We start from the raw sequence: 23,989 nt of genomic DNA, 5'->3' as shown, positions 1-23,989 counted from the left end.
CTGTAGGGTTCTGCAAAGAAAGGGGCAGATGAGGTCCCTGCCCCTAGGACATGTATGCTCTGGTAGAGAAAGGATATGCTAAGAAAATACGTACGTGCGGTAGATTTCAAAAGGAAGACTGTAGCCGGCTCTGGGACGGTAGAGAAGGAACGTAACTTAGTATCTGGTCTGGGTTAGGGTGGGGGCACCAAAGCCCTATCTGAGAGAGGTACATTTAAGCTGAGACGGAAGCACGATGAAGTCAGGCCAAGCAGGGAAAGGAAGAATATTCCAGAAAGAGAGAACTATGCACATCTTTTCTCTCTTGCTAGTTTTTAATTCTCCAGGACCAAAGACTAGTTTCTTGCCATGAAATCTCCAACATTGCCTAGAAAGCCCCTTGCCCAGAGGAATTGTTCAACACAAAATACCAAGATATTTACTTTTAAAATTGCCATCTTTACAATGATAGAGAAACAAGCTCTTTCATTTCTTGGGGTGGTTACTTTACAAATTTTGAATCAATTACCAACATATCGTTGTAGTGAAAAAGAGACCAATTCTTCAGAGACCATGCCCCTTTGAGGCCTGAGGCCTCACAAGATGGTACTTCAGGAGGGCTGTGCGTTACCCCCTGGAGCACGAGGGCTCTACCTGTGTGGGAATGTGCAAGTCACTTCAACCCGCACACTGAAGATCGCCCCGTGATAAAACAGAGGAGTGTGGGATTGTATTAGGATGCCCTGACAATCTTCTTGTTTCCTGGAACTTTGGGGGTCCAACTGCATTTCTTTTGATGAGAAACTTCCAGTTGCCCCTGACGAGGATGACCACAGGCAGCCTACCGCCTTGCTCGTGTCCGGATGGGCACAGTGGCCTGGCATTACAGCACAGGAACTAAGCCTGTCAAAGTGGCCCCGCTGTGCTGTTGAAGGTGGCAGCTCCACCCACCTCATGCCAAGCTTGGCCACAGGAAGCTTTGCTGAGTTTCCCAAGTGTGGGGCTAGTGCTCAGGCCTGTGGGACACATGGGGTCATCCCCAGTCAGGATCCTTCCACTCCTGGGGCAGTGTCAGGGGCCAGCTCAGTGCCCCAACTGGCTCCCTGCTAGTGGGGCTGCTCCAGCCTTCCTCTCCATACAGCATCTCCATTGATAACCCGTTGGGGGCCCTGGCCTCTTTAGGGCGTGCGTGGGGTTAGCTTCATGGTCTTGTTCTCCTCCAGAGCAAAAGAGCTCTGAACATGGAGGCCTGGCTGCCCTGATTTTTGAGGGGTGGTATGTGGGAAGGATGGAATTTCTCTTTGTATCTCAAACTATCATGCCCTTTGTTTTATACTTAGCCAAATACCATGGCCTCCTTCTTTGAAAGAGAAAGAAAAAGCTGGTAACTGATGGTTAGTTATTGGTCACTGGTAGTTTTCATTTTTACCCTTGATCAGTGAATGTCCAAGGACCAGGCACACAGCATCAGTTTCATCAGTACTCAAATCAAAATCTCCCAAACAGATGAACACTTGTTCTTCACGCCTGGGAGTCATGGAGAAAGACGAGAGAGGAGACAGACCTATGAGATCTAAGAGGAGAGCTTATCTTGGGAGGAGACTCAAGACACAGGAAGTCAATGAAGCTGAGACATGGTCCTCTGTGGCCAGCTGATCCCCAGAACTGAATTCCATCAGCAGAGCTGGGACTCTCCCCCAGGAAGGCAGAAGGCGGGCTGGGAGTCAGTGGCTGGGAGAGCTCCTTTATCGCCGTTACAGTGAGTAATTACATTAGGCCCTTAAAAATGGCAAATACAGGTTTATTCTTGGAGGGCAGGGCAGAGGGTGAAATGAAGGAGAAAGATACTAGGGAGAGAAGTGACTGGAACTGGAAAGGCTTTAGTCAACTCTCTCTTTTTTATTTTAATTGGAGAGATAGAAGGGAAAAATTGTGGATGATGCAGGAAGGTTTCTAATTGCCAAAGGTGAATATGGCAGGTCGTGCTGTAAAATAGCCTAAATGCAAAGGGCTGCAGGATGGCGAAGAAGAAAATCAACGTGGAGCAGTGGGATTGGGGCGATTTCCCTGAAGATGAGACCTGAGCTGGGGGCTGCAGTGTGACAGAGCTGGATGGATGCGAAGGGTCGCAGTTTCCCGAAGGAAGACAAACAACGTGCTGCGGGGAAACGCAGGTCTGCTTCTCAGCTTGGGCAAGTCCCTCCTTCATGGAGTCAGCGGCAGCTGACGTCTCTGGCAGCTCAAGCCTCTGATGGTTTTCCGCCCACTGGGGCTGCTCACGGGCGCACCTTTGTGGGGACTGTCTTCTGTGCCTGGCCCCCAGGGACAGGGTGGAGAGTGATGTGTACAGGAAAAAGCAGGTACTGAAGTTGACGGTTTCCTTCTGATTTCAACTATCAAGAAAACTCTGAAAACTTCTAAAAACATCTGTTAAGCATATAGTTTTAAGCTGAACTTATGGCTTAGATATTTCAAAAATGGAAGATGAACACAAAGATGGAAGAAGCGATGGTTTCTAAAGACAAGAAGTAGCAATGGTCTTACCGAGAGATTTATGCCACATGGTGCACAGCGCACGACTGAGGTTTCATTGATTCTTGGCAAAAGATTGGCATAGAGTGTTTTTCATTTGTTATCAATACTTTTCATTTTTGTCCCCCAGGCAGCCACTGTAAGGGGCAAACTGATGCTCAGGGAGAGGCTGGAGCTTCTTTCATCACAGGGAACGGAGTGGGAGGTGGGCAAGGTTGCGCCAGGCCAGGGCACCATCTGCTGTTAGAAGGCATCCCTCGGAGCTGCGTTAGGGCCACAGCAGGAACGGGCACAGCTCCCCTTCCTTTGAACACCCTGCTCCGATAATGAGCTGACAGCCTGCAGATGGAGCAGGTCAGTAAAAACCAATGGGATTGCATTCCACGAACATAAAAAATGATGTCCTTTCGATATTAGTACCATATTTTCACACATACCCACTTTCAGATAGCCTAATAAATCTTTATTCATCTTAAGAGATGTCTTTTTTTAGCCAATAATATTCTTTTATTAACCCATGAAAGACAATCTATTATGAAATGGTTAGCTTAGTTTCCTTTAGACAAAGATAATAGAATTCAAATAGGAATTTGCCTGGTTCTTTTGAAATATAAGGAGAGCTGGCTGGCTGAATTGATAAAGGAAAAGAACAATATGAGTCCTGTCACATTCACAGTGGAGGTGAAAGGCAAACTTTTGTTCATCAGGTAACATTTGTAAAATGTACACTTAACTTAAATCAACTAACATTTCACAAGCATACAAATTATACCATTTTAAATAATACTTATTATAAAAAGATCCTACACATCATTGGTTAATGCAAATAAAATATCTTCAAATTATTACAGCAGTCAAGACATTTTACATCCATTTGTGCTTTTAAAACTATTGCTAGCTGCTTCTGGAAAAAGCTACAGTAACTGTATATTGTGGAAAAAAAGTGTTTTGGGATACAAATGCACACGTCAACACCAGAAGAGGCACAACAACATTGAACAATTCTCTCTCAATTTCCCTGAAACAAAAGATCTATTCAATGAAGTACATTTCCATGCTAATTGCTAAGTTAATGTTTTGACAAGCACAGAAGAGGGCCACTTTTTCTTGGTCACTAATGACAGCGAACACCAGACGTCTAGGAAAATATATATTTACATAATATATATTTAAGAGAATATCTAAGGAAAATGGGACAGTTTTCACATACATATTCAAAGAGTCTCAGAAATTCCACTGAGGTCCACAGTGGGACGCCTTAAGTGTCCCCAGTGTTCTCTGGAACCAAACAGAGAAGGGCAGACCTTTACTAATGGAGTCCGTCCACCTATGTTAATAGACAATCTAATGGAAGTGGAATGATGCACTCATTAGAGAAATGCCTGTCACTTACCCAAACTCCCAGTGGGTGGGCATAAACGTAAGTAACGTTTTCAGGGAATTCAACATTCAGGTGCACTGGCTACAGGTTAATGACCTTTACTATGTGGAGGTAACATACAGAGAAAAAGATGTTCCATATGGAGAAAATGTATTGTCTCATGTGGATTAATGAAAAATTAATTGGGTTGAGGTAAACGTTCTTTTTCCCAGCTCTCGTCAAAGAAAAGACAAAATATATATTTATTTGTCAAACGGGGCGTCCAATTTGACAACCAGCTCTCACAAGCGGTCCACGATATTGGTCACATAGATTATATTGTAGCTCTATAACTCCCAGATACAGTGTTACTTGTGTGTAATCAATTGGGGGAGACCCACATCTGGAGGGAGGCAGAGTGGGTGTTACAACTGAAATGATGTCCATTCCTACGACTGCGTCCCATCCCACGGGGCCCGTGGAAAATCAGAAATAGGACAATTCACAGTCAGTGTTTTCTCTTTGATGAGCTCTCTTAGGTTTCTGTGTTTGTGTTTCCCATGCCCTGCCGAAGGCTATTTGCATTATAATGTCAACCCTTGGTTGATGAGAGTTCTTTTGAAATATTCCCACTCCGGTTTTGTAGATAATTGAGGTTGCAAATATCGAGTCTATAACGTCAAGCCAATAATCATAATTCTGAGTTAAGATTGGGATGAGCGGAGTGGAGCATTCTGGTTTGGAGTCTGTCAATGCGTCTGTACTTCCTTTCCACTCCCATGGCTTTTCCATCTGTTGGATGGGTGTGTGATAACACTTATCTCATTTGCCCTTTGAATTGACGGCATGAAGCCCGTTTCACGCATTTTTCTCTGGAAAAGGATTACAATGATGGCATTTGGAATCCAAGTTTATATCTAGGGGATGTGATAATTACTTGTCATTACGTAATTTCTAATGAAGGCATTGTGTAACAGAGCAGATTGCAGAACAGAAAAACTTGGGTGTGGTGGCAGGAGATGAGCAGGCTGAAAAATACTTGAGAGTGAATTTATGAAGGTCTGAAGGCCCTGAAGAAGTCTGCATTTTATTCTCTGGGCCACATTATTTTCTGAAATGTGTGCCACAGACTGCTCGTGCTAGGGGAAGTTAATATGTCCGGCGCAGCTCAGTTAAATTAAGCCCAACTTTACTTTAGGGTCGGCCTTAAATATGCTAATACGCATGTGGGTCTCTGAGGGTTTTGTATATTGCTTTTCTCACGCTAAACAATATAACTTGGTAGCAGTACACAAACGAATATGAAAAATGTGCCAGCTAGGCACTTTCGAGTCAGTTGATTCTAATATTCTGTGTACACTCAACACACCTTATATTCATAGGTACCTGGCACATAGCAGGGCTGAATAAACGAATGAAATGAATGAAGTATCTGAATAGCCCTCAACTTTCTCACCTATAAAATGGGAAACCGCTAATACAATTTTTAAAGAGTTGAAAAGTTGGAGAAAAGTGATCACAGAGCATTTTGTGACCACAGCGTCTTTTAATTAAAATCAAATTGAAACAGACTTACAAATGAAAAAAGTAAATATAAAAGAATGGGGAAAATATCTAAGGGATTACTCTCCAATTATTGTCTGACTGTGAAATCTTTGCTTAACCTTCCTAAAGTTTATTTGTAAAGGGGACGATCATACTTTGCAAGGCTCTTAGGCTCTGCCTAGCACCGTTACTGGGTGGGGTGTATATGGTATTGTGGATGACAGCACAGGCTGGGAACAAAACTGCCTGCGTTTGAATCTCAGCCCTGCCCTTTTCTAGATGTGTGATACTTACTACGTGTGTGACGTTGGCAGTTTAATTAATTTCTTTCTGCCTCAGTTTTCCTCATCTGCAAAATGGGAACAATAAGTATACTTATCTCAGAGGGCTGCAGTGAGGAATACAGATAAAATAATCAATGTTAGATATTAAGAAAAGTTAACTTCTCTTACTATTATTATTCCCAATTTCCTAGATAATAGGAGAGAAAAGCTCAGGCCTGCCCTAATTTGTTCTTCCTAGACTGGAGCTGCTCAGCCAGTGGCTGGACCCCATTTCCCCCTCTCTCCCAAACTCAGTGCTCACAGCTCATTTTTAAGGAATACTCTCCCCCACCAACTTCAACAACTATTGGGTTAGACCCTCTGTCCTCCTCCAAACCCATTTATATTAATAAAAAATCCACCAGTGCTTATTCTTTTTGTGGCCATGAATATATAATTACATTCACGTCCCTGGCTGATTTATATTTGGATTATTTTCTCTCTGGATTACCTCCAGTTTTGGCCCATTCAATTGATGCTCAGTTAAAATACAGAGGAATTCTTGATATCTAGAATTTGGAAGGACATACAAAGGCAAACAAGAATTATACACCATCTTGCCTAGGGATGTGTGATGAGAAGGGACCAACGTGATACTGCAAGATTTGTTAGATGGTTTGTTCGTTACCAGGACATGCTGGTGTCATTTCATCGCTATGGCGACAATTTAAAGAATAATAATGTAAATAGGCCACTTGCATGGTTCCCACTATAATATTATTTTGATTGCACCCTTTCTCTATGTTACTGCATTTTCCCCTAGATCATTTGACTGTTTATCTGGAATTCCCCAAATAGGCCAGCGAGGCATCAATAAGCCAGCGAAGGTTTTGAAGGACCTTCCAGCAATCCCCAAAATGCCCCCTCTACTTCGGAGAGTGGGCTCTGCAGTACCGCCAGCACGTAAAGGAGAAGGAACAGGACGGACACGGTGTGACCGAGTATCAATAATGGAGGCTAAGTTTTCCAATTCCTTCCATAGATCAGTAAAGTCTATCATCGAGCAAGTTAAGGCAGACCACACTCACGAGTAACCTGTTTACATTTAAACTCACTTATGACTTGTATTTCCTTTTGAGGACAACCTTAAGGGTGAACAAGAGTTTTAAATGATCAAGATATTTACATTAGTTTTGACTCTTCAATGGCTTATATATATGTATTGGAGATATATCTATATATAGGATATTATACATATCTAAAGTTCGCTTTAAGAGTGCTTTTCACATGAATATACCCAAGAAAGATTATCAACAAGGGAGTTAAATATTTGCATACAAAATAATGTCTGGCTGCATAGAATTCTTGCGCTCAATAGATGAAGAGCAACAGATTGCTATTATTAGTGGTTTTTTATTTATAGCTCTGTCAAAAGTATGTGAAAATATTTCTCTCTCACGAACCACTCTAGAGAATCATTTTATACAAAGTGGGGTTTGTGTGTGTGTGTGTGTGTCTTGGAGGTTGCTCATACAGGTTAGCTCAAAGCTTTTCTGGCACAGTCTAATAAACTGAGTTCCATGTAAGTGGCCGGCCACCACCAGAAAGAGATGACTTCAAATAGATTTCCAGCAGCAAGGCCGGGACTAAAGATACACGTGACAACAGGCTTCAAGGAGAGGAAAAATCCAGTCATAATAAAAGGCCAACGAGCTTTAATTGTAAGAACTTCTCCGACTCTGAGAATCTTTTATTTCCACCAATGAAACCACTTATACTCCTGGTTTGATGTTCTAATTTAAGAAATGGAAGACACTGAATTAATTTTTAATTTCTATTCCACTGCTATGTCTGTTTTCATTGTCCCTCTAATGCAAACTGCACTGAACAATACAGATCGTATGTCTCATTGCCACCAGACAACCTCATCAGCCAAAAAGGTGATGGGCAATCTTATTTTGAAGCCAAAAGAGAGTTAAAAACATCAATAATTTTCAGATAAACATTAAAAATAATCCTTCAGATTTCTTTGAAAATAACATCATTTTAAGTTGGAGCACAATCACTGAAGGGAAAAAGAACCCAAAACAAGTGAAATCTTTTATTATTTTAGTGGAAAATAAAATAAGAATTGGATTTTCATCTAGGATTATAATGGTTCATGAAGTAAAAAGGCTTTCGTCAAATGTCTGTTCTCTCCTCATTAAGGAACTATCTGAGGCCATGTTCCTGAGTCAACTTATATCTGCTTTTCTAAGCTCTCTAGTCCTGTCCTAATTATGTCTACATCTCAAGATCCATGACATGGATTCAAACAGACCCATGGCTAAATGTAAACAACTATAGTGACCATACAACACCCAATCTATTCGTTTGTCTATAACGTGGCAGAAGTTCAACCTTTAATGAATAGGACTTGATTCTGCCTAAATCCCTAATATAACTAATAAAATGTGGTCACTTTCAATAAGATAAATGCTTAGATATTATTTTATTTTTTTGGTGAGGAAGATTGACCCTGAGCTAACATCTGTTGCCAACCTTCCTCTTATTGTTTGAGGAAGACTGTCACTGAGCTAACATCTGTGCCAATCTTCCTCTGTCTTGTAGGTGGGACCCCGCCACAGTATGGCTTGATGAGCGGTGTGTAGCTCCACACCTGGGATCCGAACCTGCGAACCCTGGGCCGCTGAAGTGGAGTGTTTGAACTTAACCACTACACCACCGGGCTGGTCCCCCAGGATATTATTTTTAAAAATCCAACAACAAATCCTTTGCCAAGGCTAAATATCTTGCACCTTAACAATCTATTTGTCCTCAGACCCAAAATAAAACAGTGCTTCAGCCAGATTCTCATTTCCTAAATATCCCTTCAATTCATAAGAAAAGCATCCTTCTAGAGGAAAACTCCCCATTAGTCAATCTTGGTCTTATCATAACTGATATTTCTGCTTCTAATAAGGTTAGAAAAATACCTGGGTACTTGCAGTAACTTCTAGAACCCACATCTACATGCTAACAGCGCCTCTAAAAACCTTCTGAGCAACACTGAAACCTTATTATTTACTTATCTTGAAGCAAGTTTTCTTATCATTTAGAAAAGTCTGTGTAACATTTCTTGTCTCTCTCCACTGTCTCTCACTTTCTGCAGCTTTTAAGTAACAGCAAGGCCTTGGCAACAAAATAATGTATCATATGGTTCAATTTACATCTATGCATTGAAACAGGCTTACCTGTCATCTTGCACACAGATCTAAATTATAACCCAAGAAGCAGAAATTGCCCCTTTACTGTATAAAAATTCTGTTTTTAGAAGGAATACTTAAAATCAGAATCTTTTAAAATCAATGTATAATACTGAAAAACAATCTACATCTATTTTTATAATAATTTCACCTTTCAGGGGAAAAAATTCCAAACTATATTGAAGTTTGTTTTATATTGCTTCTTCAGGTCTCTTATATTGACATTTAACCACAAATACCCTTTGGCAATTGCTTTAGATGCCATGGTCTGTGTGTACCCAAACATTAAAAAGATGATCAATTCATAGTCTCTACAGACCAAAGCATAAATGGATTAAGAAATAATAAAATTGGATGCAAATTCGGGTAACTATACCAAACCTGGTGAAAAGAACGTGGTTCACCTTTTAGAAGAGTTGTCTAAAATGTTCTGGTCAATCACAATTTTCCTTTTTCTCTGCAATGATACACCAGTTGCCATGGTCGTTCCCAGAGCTCAGAATGTGGAGCTCTGACACATTCTCCTTCAGCAGGGCATAGAGCTCACCTTCTCGAAACACGTGGTAGTAACGCATAAAGGCTCTGGAATCCAAAACGTCGGGCTGTTCTTCGACAGAAATTGCGTCATCTGGGTTGGAATCTGTGGAACCGACTGCAGAAATCCTTCTCAATATCTTCCTAGCAGAAGGGTTACCTTCTTCTAAGTTACCTGCACACGCCCAATTCTCATTTGTATTGGTGCTCTCCGGAAAATTCCCCTCTCCGTTTCTCCTCATTTCACCGTGATGGTCTCCATTTAGGTGTTTCCTGGCGGCTGGTGCTTTCAGCCCTTCCGAACATTTCTGAGAACTTTCCACAAACACTTCTTCATCTAAATTTTGCTCTGTTGTTGAAAATGGCTCTTGGTGATCTAAGTCTAAGCTAGAGCGTCTGGAGGGCTGGACCAACACAGTGCTGTTGGTCCATCCTTCTGTGCTTTTCAAGGGTCTCACTCTTTCAATTTGCTTCCTCAGAGTTGATTCATCCAAAGATCTGGAGAAAAACCAGGAACGAAAAGATTTTCCTAACGTGTTATAGAATCCATTTTCTTCCTCTCCTTCCCTAGAAACCTTTGCACAACAGGTTCCAGCCGTCACTGGTTCATAGTCTATGCTGTGGGACCGTCTTGAACCACACTGCTCTTTAAAACAACCAGAACAGCTACACACAGAGCAAGGAGGACGACAGGGATGGCTTCTTTCCGGATGTCCACACTGCTTCTTTCTCCCAGGCTGGCTGGGTTCTGAGAAGAGCTGGGAGCATAAAGCCCTGTTCCAGGGAACAAGCACATCTTGCTTCTCAAAGCGCCTGTTCTTTTGTTCCATAGCCCAGACATAAATCATCAGCTGGCCTCCAGGAACTAAGACCCTGGCCATTTCTTTTATTGCTCTGATTCTTCTTTGTTTTGTAGAAAAATGGTGGATGACTGGAAAAGAAGAAACTAGGTCTCAATGTGTATGCGCATACATAAACCGACATATTTATACACTACTATTTTCCATATAACAATGATGCCATTTTGACATGTAGGAAAACCTTATTTCCTACAGGGTAGGGCAGGTGGTAGAAACAGCCCCAGACCTGACTTTAGGGGAGACATCATTCTTAGCTTCGGCTCATGTACTTATTGGACAACAGATCCAGGGCAATTATTTAACTTCTATGGATTTTCAGTTTCTTCATCTACAATAAGATGTCCACAATCTGTAAGGTCTCTTCCAGTTCCAAAATCTTGTAAATTTTATTAACCAGAAGGATGACCATTGTGAATAAGTAAAATTTGCAAAGGAGCATGAGGTTAGGTAAGTGTTCTCTAATAGGATTCTATGAAATAACTCATTGTTTTAATGAGTGATTGGTGCTTCTAAAGCACCAAAAGATGAACACCACTAATCAGGGTTAATACAATTAATAAAGCCAACAGAAGTGGAGAAAAATGTTAAAGGTTGTTTTTCTGTTTAGATAATGCAAAGATAAGCCAGCCAAGCACAGGTCCAAATGATTGCTTAGAATTTTTAAAATATGAATATAATATAAAATGGTTGTGTATGTTTTTTAAAAAAATCAACTTAGAGGTCATCATTTTACTTCCAACCCCTGCAAAATTAACGTGAGATTCAAGCAGAACTGCCTTTTTCTGGTCTTCAATTCGTTATTAGGCATAGTTTTCATCAAACCACATGTAGAAAGTGCTAGTCTGTTAGCTCCTAGGGGAGTATAATCACAGCACTGTGTCAAGAGAAAACATCAGATTATTTTTCCACCCTCAGGCCTACCACATACATGTGTCAGGCAGGAAGTCAACCCCAAGGGAAGTCTGGACATTACTGCTCAGATATGGGCAGTGGGGGAAGAGAGCAGGGGGAACAGCTCCTGTAACCCTCACCGTAATCCAGCTGTTAGTAGTGGTTTCAGGCAGATAAATCTCTGTAGTTTACCTGCCGCAGAGAGACAGTAAATGTCTAAATGAGATTACTATATATAGAGAAAGCTATCAAAGGACGCTCATTCAGCAGGCACTCTGTGTTGTTTCCAGTGAGGTTTTCCTTGTTGTCAGCAGCACACAAAGCCTGGGTCTCTTTCTCTACAGTGCAGCGGTGTAAGAAGCTGGAGGTATGAGGTCAAAATGGGGTTGAAGAACAGGACTTGAGTGTATTTTGTCCTACATCTATCAATAACCAGCCCTATGATCTTTGACCAATCACCTTACTTCACTAAGCATCAGACTGACCCCCTTACCCTGTCCCCAAAGAGAGAGCCCTTTATAATGTCAATTTGAAAGCATACGCTTCCAGAAGTAGTGTCTTGGTCGTTGGGCTAAAAGGAGGCATAGGGGTCAGGAATGAGTAAGACAGGACAACGCTAATGTTCCTATCTATGACTACTCATGGCCATTAATATCTCCCATAACTTGCACCCAATTCACTTGAATTTCTATAAGTGTATTTTCTAAATATGGTCGATCTTTGCTATCTTTGGATTCTGTATTTGCTTATTTGCCTACTCGCTAAAATTTACTTGCAACCCCCCGAATCAGCACTCTCAGCATGTTCGTGGTCATTCACTGACATGCACAGAGTGGTAAAAACACTTGAGCCTCCAAGATGCATGTTACCAGCTGGCATCGGACAAGGCTACCCTCCACCTTCTTGTTTCAGCTCTCATACTGTCAACAAATGTCCTTTTCTTGGTCTATTTAGTGCCACATTCTTTGCATTTTTGTGCTTTTTGTTGGTGATGTCGCTATTCAAAATGGCCCGCAAGCATAGGGCTGAACTCCTGTCTAGGATTCCAGAGCACAACAAGGCTGTGACGTGTCTTCCAGAGAAAATACACATGTTATGTAAGCTTCGTTCAAGCACGAGTTATAGTGCTGTTGGCATGAGTTCAAAATTAAATAAGGCGTCTTTAAACAGAAACAAACATCAAACAAGGGAGTGTATTGATCAGATCACAAAAATGTTATGAGCAGAGGCTCACAGGAACCTAATCCTGGTTTTCCCCTGAAAGCAGTGTTTCAGTACTGGATACGTCAGCATTTACGGAGACTTAATCGGACACGATTACTGTGAATAAAGACAGTTGACCGAATTCCTTTTGGGGGGCCATAAGAGGAAAAAACCCCCAGCATTAAAACAGGACTATTTTAATACAGTAACCTCTTTTTAGTAGACTCATAGGTCTTCAACATTTCAGGATTCTGGGTTTCAAAAGAAGTTTTCTTTTTTATGGAAGAAAAGTCTGTATTTTTTCATTTCTTAAATATTTGCTATGTGATAATTCATTTTAATACTATAATTTCACCCAGGAAATATCTAAATCTTTTATATTATGTTTTGTATTTATATTTAACATGTAATACTAAGTAACTTTTAATCCAGATGTTTTTGAAAAAGAAAAAGTTTACAAATGAAGATTTTTTTCATTACATCTAAAATGTATTATGCATATACATACATGCTCTATTAAGAAACACTGTAAATGTAATCCAAATGGGACATAAAGATATATTTATATGAATTATTAATTTCAGGAAACTATGTTGAATTTTTAAAGGATAAAAAAATCCTCTTTTGTTTAAAAATCATAATCACAACTTAAAGGCAAAAATAGTACTCAATATATGTATCCTAAAGCATTGTGTTCCTGCTGAGAGCCCAGAAAATAGGTAGGCGGAATTCAGTTACTGGATTCGAGAATCACATGAGAAGTTACACAAGATCATCTTTAAAGTCCTATAATATTTTGCTGTTTTATGATGTAACATTACTTAACTTTTCAAGTGTGCATGTCTTGTCTCTAACTATAAGCATTCAGAATCCACAGGTTTAGCATAAAACAGGATTTTTCAACCTCAGCACTATTGACATTTGTGGCTAGATAATTCTTTGTTGTGGGGGGCCCACTCATTAGATGACAGTAGGGAGCACAAGCACACACCAAGTTGTGATAACCAAAAATGTCTCCAGACATTGACAAATGTCCCCTGAGGGTGGGAGGGGGTGCAACATAACCCCAAGTTGAGGACACTGGTGTAAAGTAAATCGTTGATTAATGCTATTTTGATATATTGCCAAATTTTCATAGAATTTTTGTCAGACTATTCTCAAACTAAGTAGAAAGTGTTTCTTTATCCAATCTGTCAGTAAAACATAAGGAATATATAATTAGGTATGATGCTTACGTCTCACATTATTATTAAGAGACACGGAAAAGCAAAAATGTATTTCTTCATGATATGATAAGCAAGAAGTGCCAACATTCAGAATTCTAAATAGGGAAGTAAATATACATGGACATAGGAGAGACGGTCTGTTGAAATTTCTCATTATACGGTTCTAAATGTGAAACCTAACTGGAAAATGATGACGTCACCTTAATTTACAGTTACAGTTCATAAAAACACAAGCTGTTTCCACTTAAAGAAGCATTTGTTTTTTAAAGATTGGCACCTGCGCTAACATCTGTTGACAATCTTCTTCTTCTTCTTTTTTTTTCTTCTTCTCCCCAAAGCCCCCAGTACATAGTTGTATATTCTAGTTGTGAGTGCCTCTGGTTGTGCTATGTGGGACGCCGCCTCAGCATGGCTTGATGAGTGGTGCCCCATTCGCGCCCAGGATCTGAACTGGCAAAACCCTGGGCCGAAGAAGCAGAGTCCGAGAACTTAACCACTTGGCCACGGGCCGGCTCATAAAGAAGCATTTTTAGAGGCTGGCTCACTGGCGCAGTGGTTAAGTGCACACGTTCCACTTCTCAACGGCCAGGGGTTTGCTGGTTCGGATCCCAGGTGTGGACATGGCACTGCTTGGCAAAAGCCATGCTGTGGCAGGCGTCCCACATATAAAGTAGAGGAGGATGGGCAGCAGATGTTAGCTCAGGGCTAATCTTCCAAAAAAAAAAAAAAAGAAGCATTTTTAATGAGAAGATGGCAACAAGGGTGCTCCATTTCCTCTGCAGGTAAGGTCTGAGATTTAAATGGGAAACAGAGAAGGACTTAACCGTGGACACGTGCAGCATTTCCTAAAGGTAGGAGAGCTGGTCAGTACCCTAATGCCTATGACAGTGGCTCCACAGCACAGCCTGGATGAGGTAGCCTTGTGGACCCTAAAACTAATGGAAACAAAGGAAGAGCAAAGAATACACTCCTCTGAGCCCTCTCTGATGTCTAGCTCTTTCAGTGGAATGACTAAACCAAAAATTTTCTCTCCACTAAAGATTCAAAGCATTGTATGGTGCTGCTTGGCTCAAGAAGAATCCTTTCTCTTAATGTTTACGACCAAAATGGACTTAGTTTCAACTGCAAAGAAGTAGGGCCGTCATAGAGCAGGTTTCCATGGCAACCATCTCCTGCCAGTCCTAACTAGTTCCAAGGTTATGGCATCCAGGCCTGTGTCCCCTCACTATGCAAAGATATCGTCCCCATCTAATGTTGAATAAATCAAATTTCTCATCTATTTCAAGAGGGCAAACAGTCTTATTCTGAATTTTTATCTAGCAATCAGTTTTTATCTGCTCAGTCTTATATAGGTTTACCTTGCTTTGATAAAGCTCATTATATTCAAATAGATTAATTTTTTAAAAAGTGTACTGGGAAAAATAATTTGCTTTGCGAAAGAACTTGCTGTAAGATTCCCTTAAATAGCAAGTTTTCCTGGCATATTAAAATATGAGTAACATACCAGGTTTCAGGAATACATATATTGAGTAAAATGAGCCTTATCTGTATATGTTTCAGGCATGGATTTTGTGGTTTCTTTTCATTTTTGCTACGTGTATTTTATGGGCACACCTGTTGGGGAAATATGAGGAACAGATTCCCTAACTTAGGAACAGTCTCTGGCAGTAAGAGAGAAGAGTGGCATTATGAAAACAATGCAATCTGGGACCAGGTGGGACCATCTTCCCCAGTGACCTGAGTACCAGTGAGTGGCAGATTGGATGACACATCTTTCCAGGTGACATTCAGTGCTTTAGTCCTACAATATTCTGCTAATTAAGGGCACACTTGTGGCCTAAAAAAGGTGGTATGACTTCTAAAGATCTCCTTTACATTGGAAGAATCTGGCTTCATTTCAGGATCACGAAGTACTGTTTCCAAGAGGCAAAACTCCTCTAATACTCTCTTACTCATAAGTAAAAGAAATTGAGATGAGTCATCAAAAAGAATGCAATTAACCCTTTGAAGGTTAACCAGTTAAACAATCATATGTACCCTCCTAAGTATATTTGAAATTAGTCAAATCAATCAGTTGAAGTATTTTTAAAGATTAGATAAACTGAATTACATAGCCCTTTCTACAAAGAATGGATGTTGGGTTGTGAGAGTGGCCTCAACCGCGTGACATTATTCTCACGGCGAAGAGTGAACGTGTGACCGGGCTGCCTTACCTCCTATGGAGATGATGGCATCGAAGCCCTGGTCCCTAAAGGGGAGATTAAGGTTGTCACATACCATGACTTCACATCCTCTACTCCGGGCAATCTCGACCAATGGCCCACAGTAGTCACAGCCCAGGGTATGTACCTGGCTGTTCACTTTAAGATACTTTCCAGTCCCACAACCTATAAGAGAAAAACCTGTGTTACAAGCTATCCTTAAGGGAAAGTGGAAAATTGTCAGTTTGTCTCATCACAAGGCATAGAAATGACTTTACATTAACTCACCGAGACAGACTACAACGTGGCATGAAGGTATTCACAAAAGCAAAAGAAAAGCCTGCACTGCAGGGAACGCTTACATATTTTCCTTTAGAATAGAAGAGGGAAAGGGAATGAGGAAAAAGAAAGAGTATTTGTTGAATATTTAATGAGGTAATGTCCAGAGGGCTTAGCATGCTGGCGCAACCGAAAAATGTTGGCTGGCCCACGGCAGGGAATGACAGTTTCCCAGGGACAGTGTCCAGGCTCTTTACAAAAGTTACCTTCACGTACGTATTTCATTATCTACAGCTCTACAGGCGATGGGCTTTTATTCTCCTGTTCTGTCTCCAGTCTTACCACTTGCTGGCTGTGTAAAACAAACGACTGCCAACCACTTTTCAATGGATATAAATAAAATAATTCGTACAATAAAACATGCTTTTCAAAAATTTTTAATTTGAATGAAAAAAGGATTTCAACATCTTTTTATCCAATCTATTGTCAGAGCTAGGTTTTAAATGATTTCTGCTGACTCAGCATACAACTCTGACACAGAACTATTTTTTTTTTTTCCTTAAAAAGACCGTTTTTGACTTTACTTTCTGGTGGCAGAGACCCAAATAATTCAAGATTTACACAACCCGAAGATTTGGATCAATCAGAGCTCACTGATACTACAGTGAAGAAAGTGGTAACATGAATGAATGACCATTTTGAACCTACAACCTAGTACCTAGTTTTATGTTCTAACACAGACATATCATCTAATTCCTTTTCCGAAATGTTTAAAGATACCATTAGAGCTGATATCTGTACCTACTTGGCATTAACTCTAGATTTTTCTGCCTGAAAAAATATCTACTGCTATCCAAAGATCTGAAACACATCACAACACTCTTTAATAATTCCTCCTTAATAGGTGCTATTCAAAATTATATGAGACACTAAAAGCATAATTAAGGTTCATTGATGCCAGCTGAGACAGTGGAGAGCCTATGAATAAAAAAACAAGATTTCCAATGTTATTGTCCCAATGGAAATGATTGGGGTCTTAGAATTATTTTAGATTTCACAGCCACTGTTCCTGAGAATTCTTATGAGAAAAAGTATCCAATATTTAAGGGCAATCATGGGGAAAATATAATTCACAAAATTTTAAAATTGAAATCCTGAATATTTCAAAGATGATGGTCATATTTTAGGAAAAATACTCTTGAAAATTTGTTTGCTCATTCTTTTATTGGCTCAGAGCATACATTTAGAGAACTGAGGGAGAATTACTTCAAAGATACTAATAAAAATAAATTCAGGCCAGCCCACTGGCATAGTGGTTAAGTACGTGAAGATTGGCAACAGATGTTAGCTCAGGGCCAATCTTCCTCACCAAAAAGCATACTTTAAAAACAAAAACAGATTCAAGGGCCAGTCTGCTGGTGTAGTGGTTAAGTTCACATGCTCCGCTTTGGCAACCTGGAGTTTGCTGGTTCAGGTCCTGGGCGTGGACCTACACACCGCTCATTAGGCCACGCTGTGGCCACATCCCATGTAGAAGAATTAGAAGGACTTACAACTAGGATATACAACTATGTATATGCTTTGGGGAGGGAAAAAAAGAGGAAGATTGGCAACAGATGTTAGCTCAGGGCCAATCTTCCTCACCAAAAGAAAGCATTAAAAAAACCAGGTTCATAGACCATTAGAGCTACAGGGAAGTATTCAGAGAGCATATGGTAATGAGGAAACTGAGGTCTTTTCAAACGTCAGCATCTCCTGAAACGTTTCCAGTGCCCCAGCCCCTTTGATTTAGCCCATATTTTCCAATGGCATTCATTTTTAAGAATAGTAGGGGAACCCCCAAATATGATGCATTATCCATTTCTAAGTGCATACACTGAGATGCTAGATGGGAAGATTTTATCCTAATAAGGAAATCAAGAATATCTGCCAAGCCTAGTCACCCTATTGTCTTAAATGTGCAAGAAATAAATCAGAACACTTTGGATACTGCGGCAAGCTCCAGAACACGACAATCCTCATGCTCCTTTACGAAATCTCATTAAATGATAACCTTTCACAGTACTGAGGAGAGATTACAGGAAGTGTCTGCATGCTTCCCCTCCCCTCTGTTCTGTATTCTGCACCACACTATAACGAAAGAAGAAAGGAGATAATTGCCTCACTTCAACAAAAATATTTTGGCCCATGGTGGGCAAGTCTTTGCTGGAAATAACTAAATTAATCTGAATGTTCCCTCTGAAGTTTGCAGAAACAACCGCATTTTCGAAACTAAGAGCTTTTTGCTAAGACCTTATCTGAAAGAGAACTCTCTTTTCCTATGGGAAAAAGAAGAACATGGCCTATTTATTTCCCATTTGATATACATTTCTGGGGGCCAGAGATGAGGAAATATGTTTTATTGTGCAGGCATGGTGCCTGCCACATAGTAGGAGCTTTAAATTTTTATTGACTCAATGAAGGGATGATAATTGGAGAATGACTCAGCAAATTAAATATGACCACAGAGACTGGGAATAAATACACTGAGAATTAAGAGGCAAAGGGAATCTGAATTATTGAAAAGTTAATTTTTATTATGTGCACAAAAATAAAAATTTCAATATTATTAGGGCAATTGGCTCTGATGTCAGGTTAAAAGGTGACTTTGCTCAAAAAGACTCTAGCTCTGGTGTTTCTCCTGCTTTCTAAACTAGTCCAAGATCTCGAACCACCGACCACCCTCCATGCACCATCTAATGGACTTGTTGCTAGCCCATTTCAGGTAACAGTAGTACCGTAAGTGCAGAGGTCACAGTATTTCCTCAGAGTACTTCGCATTTCTGCTGTCTTTGAATCACTCAGGTTCTTTTCATTTAGGCTCTAGTTCCTGCTCACTTAATTCCTGACATTTGCCCTGAAGACTTAGTTTCCATCAGGAGCCATTATCAACACACCTCAGCAAATCAGCTTGACTGGGGAATGGGGTGAGGTGGGTAGTCAAATTTTAGTCAACTCAAAGTTGCACCCCCAAAATAGTGAAGCAGCCTAGAGAATTTCTGCCTGGGCAACTGGAACCTGATTGCCTCTGGATGTTTATTACCTATGCAAAGTTTTATTACTAATTAATTATAAATTGCTAATCTAATAACCAGACATTCGCCAATATAAACAGTTGATGATTTTAGCTAAGTGGAAAACACATACAGAAAAAATTTTTCCTTTTGGAGATAGTCATCTTATTCTGCCTTCTCTTCTTCTGCTAATCCCTTTGGGATTCTTTTTTTCCTTTTCATTTATTTCTTCTTTAATTTCAATTTTATTTTAAAACATATCTTTCATTGTGTAATCAAAATATTACTATTCATTTTTTGAATAGTAAAAAAATGTAAATAGTACAAAATTCAAAAGATACAAATGGGTCAAAAAATCTGCTATAGATATAATTATTGATTTGCACAGAGGTATCTGAAGAATATTATTAGTACCATAATTTGTAGTAGCAAAATATAACAAACATATATCTGTTAATATAGTGCTATTAGCATTGAATGTTATGCAGCTTTTAATAAAGGCAGCTCTGTAAGAACAGACATGGAATGATCTCCACAATATATTAAAAGAAACAAAAGCTAAGGGTGTAATTGTTTGTGTAACATACTACCATCTGTGTAACTGAAAAAGGGAAATCCACCCATATACACATCCATGGGCATAAATATGCTTACATAAACGTGAAATATCTCAAAGATTATACAGGCCGCTAAGAGCACTGGTTGCCTCTGGTGTGGGTTAGGTGGTGCTGGGGGACTCAGGTGGGATGATATTTTTCACGGTACATCCTTCTGTACCTTTGTTACTGAACCATTTAAGTGGATTACTTAGTTTTTGGTTTTTTGACTTCATTTATATATTTATCGAGATTTTGGCCTTGTAGAAGTTTTAAAATCTTATGTGGTCTAAGATATCAATACAGTGAATCCTTCGTTACTCACAGATTCTGTATTTGCATGTTCACGTACTTGCTAAACTTTATTTGTAACCCCAAAGTCAATACTGCAGCCCTGTACGCTTGTTCCCTGACACGCACACCCATAGAGCAGTCAAGAATATGAGTGGCCTGGGGCACCTGTTCCCCACCTTTTTTTTTGGGTAAGGAAGATAGGCCCTGAGCTAACATCAGTTGCCAATCCTCCTCCATTTTACGGGATGCTGCCACAGCATGGCTTGATGCGCAGTGTGTAGGTCCATGCCTGGGATCTGAACCTGTGAACTCTGGGCCACGGAAGCAGAGCACGCAAAACTTAACCACTATGCCACCGGGCTGGCCCTGTTCCCCACCTTCTTGATTCAGCTCTCAGGCTGTCAACAAGTGTCCTTTACATGGTCTATGTAATGCCACGTTTTGTGCATGTCTGTGCTTTTTTCTTGGTGATTTCACTGTTTAAAATGGCCCCCAAGCACAGTGCTGATGTGCTGTCTAGGGCTCCTCAGGGCAAAAAGGCTGTGGTGAGGCTTGTGGTCAAAATAGACGTTAAATAAACTTTGTTCAGGCATCAGTTATAATGTGTTGCCCATGAGTTCAAAGTTAATAAATCAACAGTATATACTTAATCAGTGTATTTACACAGAAACACACATGAAACAAGGTTAGGAATTGATCAGTTAACAAAAATGTTGTGATCAGAGGCTCACGGAACCTAATCCTATATTTCCCCCGGGGGCAATAATTCAGTATTCACTAATTCAGTGTTCACAGCAACTTTACAGAACATAAGCGGTGTGCGTAATGACAATCAACTGTATTTTCTTTTGATTTCTGACTTTTTTTGGTGTCATATATAGAGAGGTCTTTTGCCTCTGAGAGTATTTTTTAAAATAATCTAGTTGTCATCTAGTCCTTTAATGATTTCATTTTCTTATATTTAAATCTCGGCTTCAGCGGAATTTTTGGTGTAAGGTATGAGAAAGCAGCATATATATATATATACACATACATACACATATATATAAATACTGTTGTCCCAAAGCCACTTATTGAACAGTTCCTTTTCCTCCCAATTAATTTTGAGATCCTGGTACTTTGCTTACGTTATGGGCGGTAAAAGTTCCAAACTCACTGAATCTTCTGAAATCAGATTTATTTTTAAAAAGTTGACATGATAGAGATATTTTTCAAAGACTCTCCATTTCTACATAACATGACCCTTCCCCAAATTCCACACTGCTTGCAGCATCTTTAACAAGCCAAAAGCCTTGGGCACATGTCTGTTTCTCTTACCAACATTTAGAGTAAACGTGAAATTAGACAGTTTGTAACTACAGACCTATGACCCTTATGGGCACAGTCTGCATGCATTCGCTGGGAACCAGTTTTAGGTGGGCGTGCCTCGAGTGGGAATCCTACCATGTCTTAAACCTCAGTCTTAGATCTGCTGGGCTGTGGTTTACCACTTCTCGATTCAGAAAGATTCTGAGCCAAAGTCCTCCAGGCAAATCAGTGATTATGAAGATATGATCTAATTAAAGATGTGCTCTAAATAATAAAACACCCAAGGAAAAGGATCCATGAGATTAATAAGAGGTTATAGGACCTCTTCTGTAATCCCCCAATTCTGGCTCTTCTGTGGTGGGCATGAGAGCGGCTCAAGGGGAGCCCCCCAAACACTGTATTTACCAGTGTGAATGTCTCTAAATTTAAAGAGGTCAGTTTCACAAGCAGTCATTTCAGTCCTGTTTTATTCAATCAATATCAGGTCGATTTTGTATGAGGATGTACACAAAGGCTCTGAGAAGATTGCCACTATCTAAATGTAGATCTGAGGAAGTTTTCTACTTTCTGACTTGATCGTATGAATTTCTGCTATAAAGTGAATAGTCTAGGACAAAATTTCAGACTTCTGGTTAGAAGAAAAATGTAAAGTGAATCTGAAAAGGAAAGGCCTGATGGACCGTATTTCAGACTACGTGGCAGAACTCTGGGTTACCTATGTCGGCGATGAGGCTGCCCGGCTTCTGCTCCTGGAGGAACTGGCGGACACGAGGCCAGGCTTTGCTCTGCAGGTCACTGAAGTAAGGGGCGGTGCTCTCATACACATCGTGCACATGCTGCTTCTCCAGCCGGGCGGCCTCATAATCCATCCTGGGAAAACAGGGCCACGCCAAGAAAGGCAGGTCAGAGTATGCACCGGAGACGGCCAAAGGAGAATGCGGATTCCTAAAGTTGGAAACCTACAACTGCCAAAGCTTGTGTCGTTCTTACACTTTTTATAAGCTGCAAAGAACAAAACCTTCACTGTAACCGCCCCATTGTTGTCAAAAGACTAGCAAATGCATAGTTTTTACCTGCCGATCTTCAGAGAATTATGGTTTGGGAATGAGTTAGCCACTGTAAATTGTTGTGCAAGATCGATTCTTGATTCTGGAAGCATACACAAGAATCTTATCAGTGGTTCACTTTGAGTAAAATCATTCTATTTGATGCTAAATAGATTTAAAAATTTTCTAACACATAGCTCACCACTCCAACCCAACCCTGAAGCCTTACGGACTCTACCTTTTTCGTGTCTTTGGATTCCAACCATTTCTCTATACTCCTACTGATTCTGTCTTCGAAAAGGTGCTCATTTCTTGCCTGAATTTCTTTAACAGCCTGTAAACAAATGTTTTTTTGACCCTTCAGTCTCTTTCCTGCAATTATGCCATGACTATTTCTCTAAAACATAAATCAAATTGTGTTGCTGCCTATCTTAGACTTCTTCAAAGGCATTTTATAGCTTGTCCGATCAAGTTTAGGTGTCTTGGGAGGGCGTACAAGGCTCTTTCTGATCTGGCCTCAACTTACCTCTTGAAGCCATTTCTCAGCATCCTTCCCCAGTGTCAGATGAGCCTGTAATACTCAATGATCCGTGGTTTCTCAGATACGACACATTCTCTCTCATCCAAGGGCCTGAACAGATGCTGTGCTTTACCTGACTAACTTCTGTTGATTCTTGGCACAGGCATCACCTCTTCCAGAATGCCTTCTCTGACTTCCCATGCAGGATAAGGACAGTCAGAAAGGAGTGGAAAAGTACAAGAGTGGGTCAATATTTTCATTATTCTCTTGTGACATGTGAGTGAGGGGTCTCCCAGGGAAGTGGCCCGGGGCTCTGACTGTGGCTTCTTACCAATCAATAGAAACTATTTTCAATCATTTAAGAGCCCATTTGGCCCTACAGGTGCACATCAGCTAGTTCAGTCTTGCCTCATGAACTCCTGTTGCATCCCACGCATCCCTCTCTGGATCAGAAAGGGCTGTAATCGTCTATTAGATATTTTTCTCTAGCGCTGGCTAGAAGATTCTAGAGAACAAGAGCTTGTCTTATTTAATCCTGAATCCCCAGTAGTTAGCACACAACAGACTCTCAATAATGAACAAACAAACATTACCAGAATGCAATCTAACTCAGCATGAGGGTGGCATTGGCTTCGGTAGAAGACAGAGTAACCCTGGGGAGTGTGGGAAGAGAGGGGATCCTACACCCACAAGCTTGCAGATGGGAGTGTGAGACAGAAGGTATTGTCTCTGGACAGCTTCCCTGTCCCCTCCCCCCAACTACCCCCACCCTGGGAAGTAGGAAGCACTGGGTAAGATGGCGTCTGATTAGTTACTCAACCATAAAGTGCCTCCTCCCCTTCCTTTGTATTTAAGAACTATCTTGAGAGTGACTTTGAGACTATGAAAATACCCTGTTTTTCATACTCTCACTCACCAATTTTAGCATCCAATCCATTGATGACTCTTGCTTAAAACAATTATTGCTACAATTATCACCAAACGATGATATTCTAATTCCATCCTTCCTTCTACTGCCAGGAAGAGCTTTTCAAGATTTAAATTAGCAGTAGGT

The 23,989-nt window shown here is 40.5% G+C and overlaps 1 protein-coding gene across 8 annotated transcripts in view; it reads right to left on the bottom strand.

The window, feature by feature from the left end:
• Positions 1-2,952: 2,952 nt before the first annotated feature.
• TRMT9B (tRNA methyltransferase 9B (putative)) overlaps positions 2,953-23,989 on the bottom strand; it is a 55,031-nt gene continuing 33,994 nt past the window's right edge. For 6 of the 8 annotated variants that reach the window (XM_070253513.1, XM_023630803.2, XM_023630804.2 and 3 more), the window contains 3 exons: positions 22,085-22,239; positions 15,852-16,025; positions 2,953-10,389 (listed from right to left, as the gene is read on the bottom strand). In XM_070253513.1, the coding sequence (XP_070109614.1) occupies positions 9,359-10,389; positions 15,852-16,025; positions 22,085-22,238 (1,359 nt within the window). In that variant the 5' untranslated portion in view covers position 22,239 and the 3' untranslated portion in view covers positions 2,953-9,358. Of the gene's footprint in view, positions 10,390-15,851; positions 16,026-22,084; positions 22,240-23,989 lie in introns of those variants that run through there. The other 2 variants (XM_005606353.4, XM_023630811.2) reach the window with 2 other exon arrangements.

Source organism: Equus caballus, chromosome 27 (assembly GCF_041296265.1).
Source record: "Equus caballus isolate H_3958 breed thoroughbred chromosome 27, TB-T2T, whole genome shotgun sequence".
In the NCBI taxonomy this organism is placed as follows: Eukaryota; Metazoa; Chordata; class Mammalia; order Perissodactyla; family Equidae; genus Equus; species Equus caballus.
Note: the sequence above shows the minus strand (reverse complement) of the source record. Positions and strands in the feature narration are given on the sequence as shown.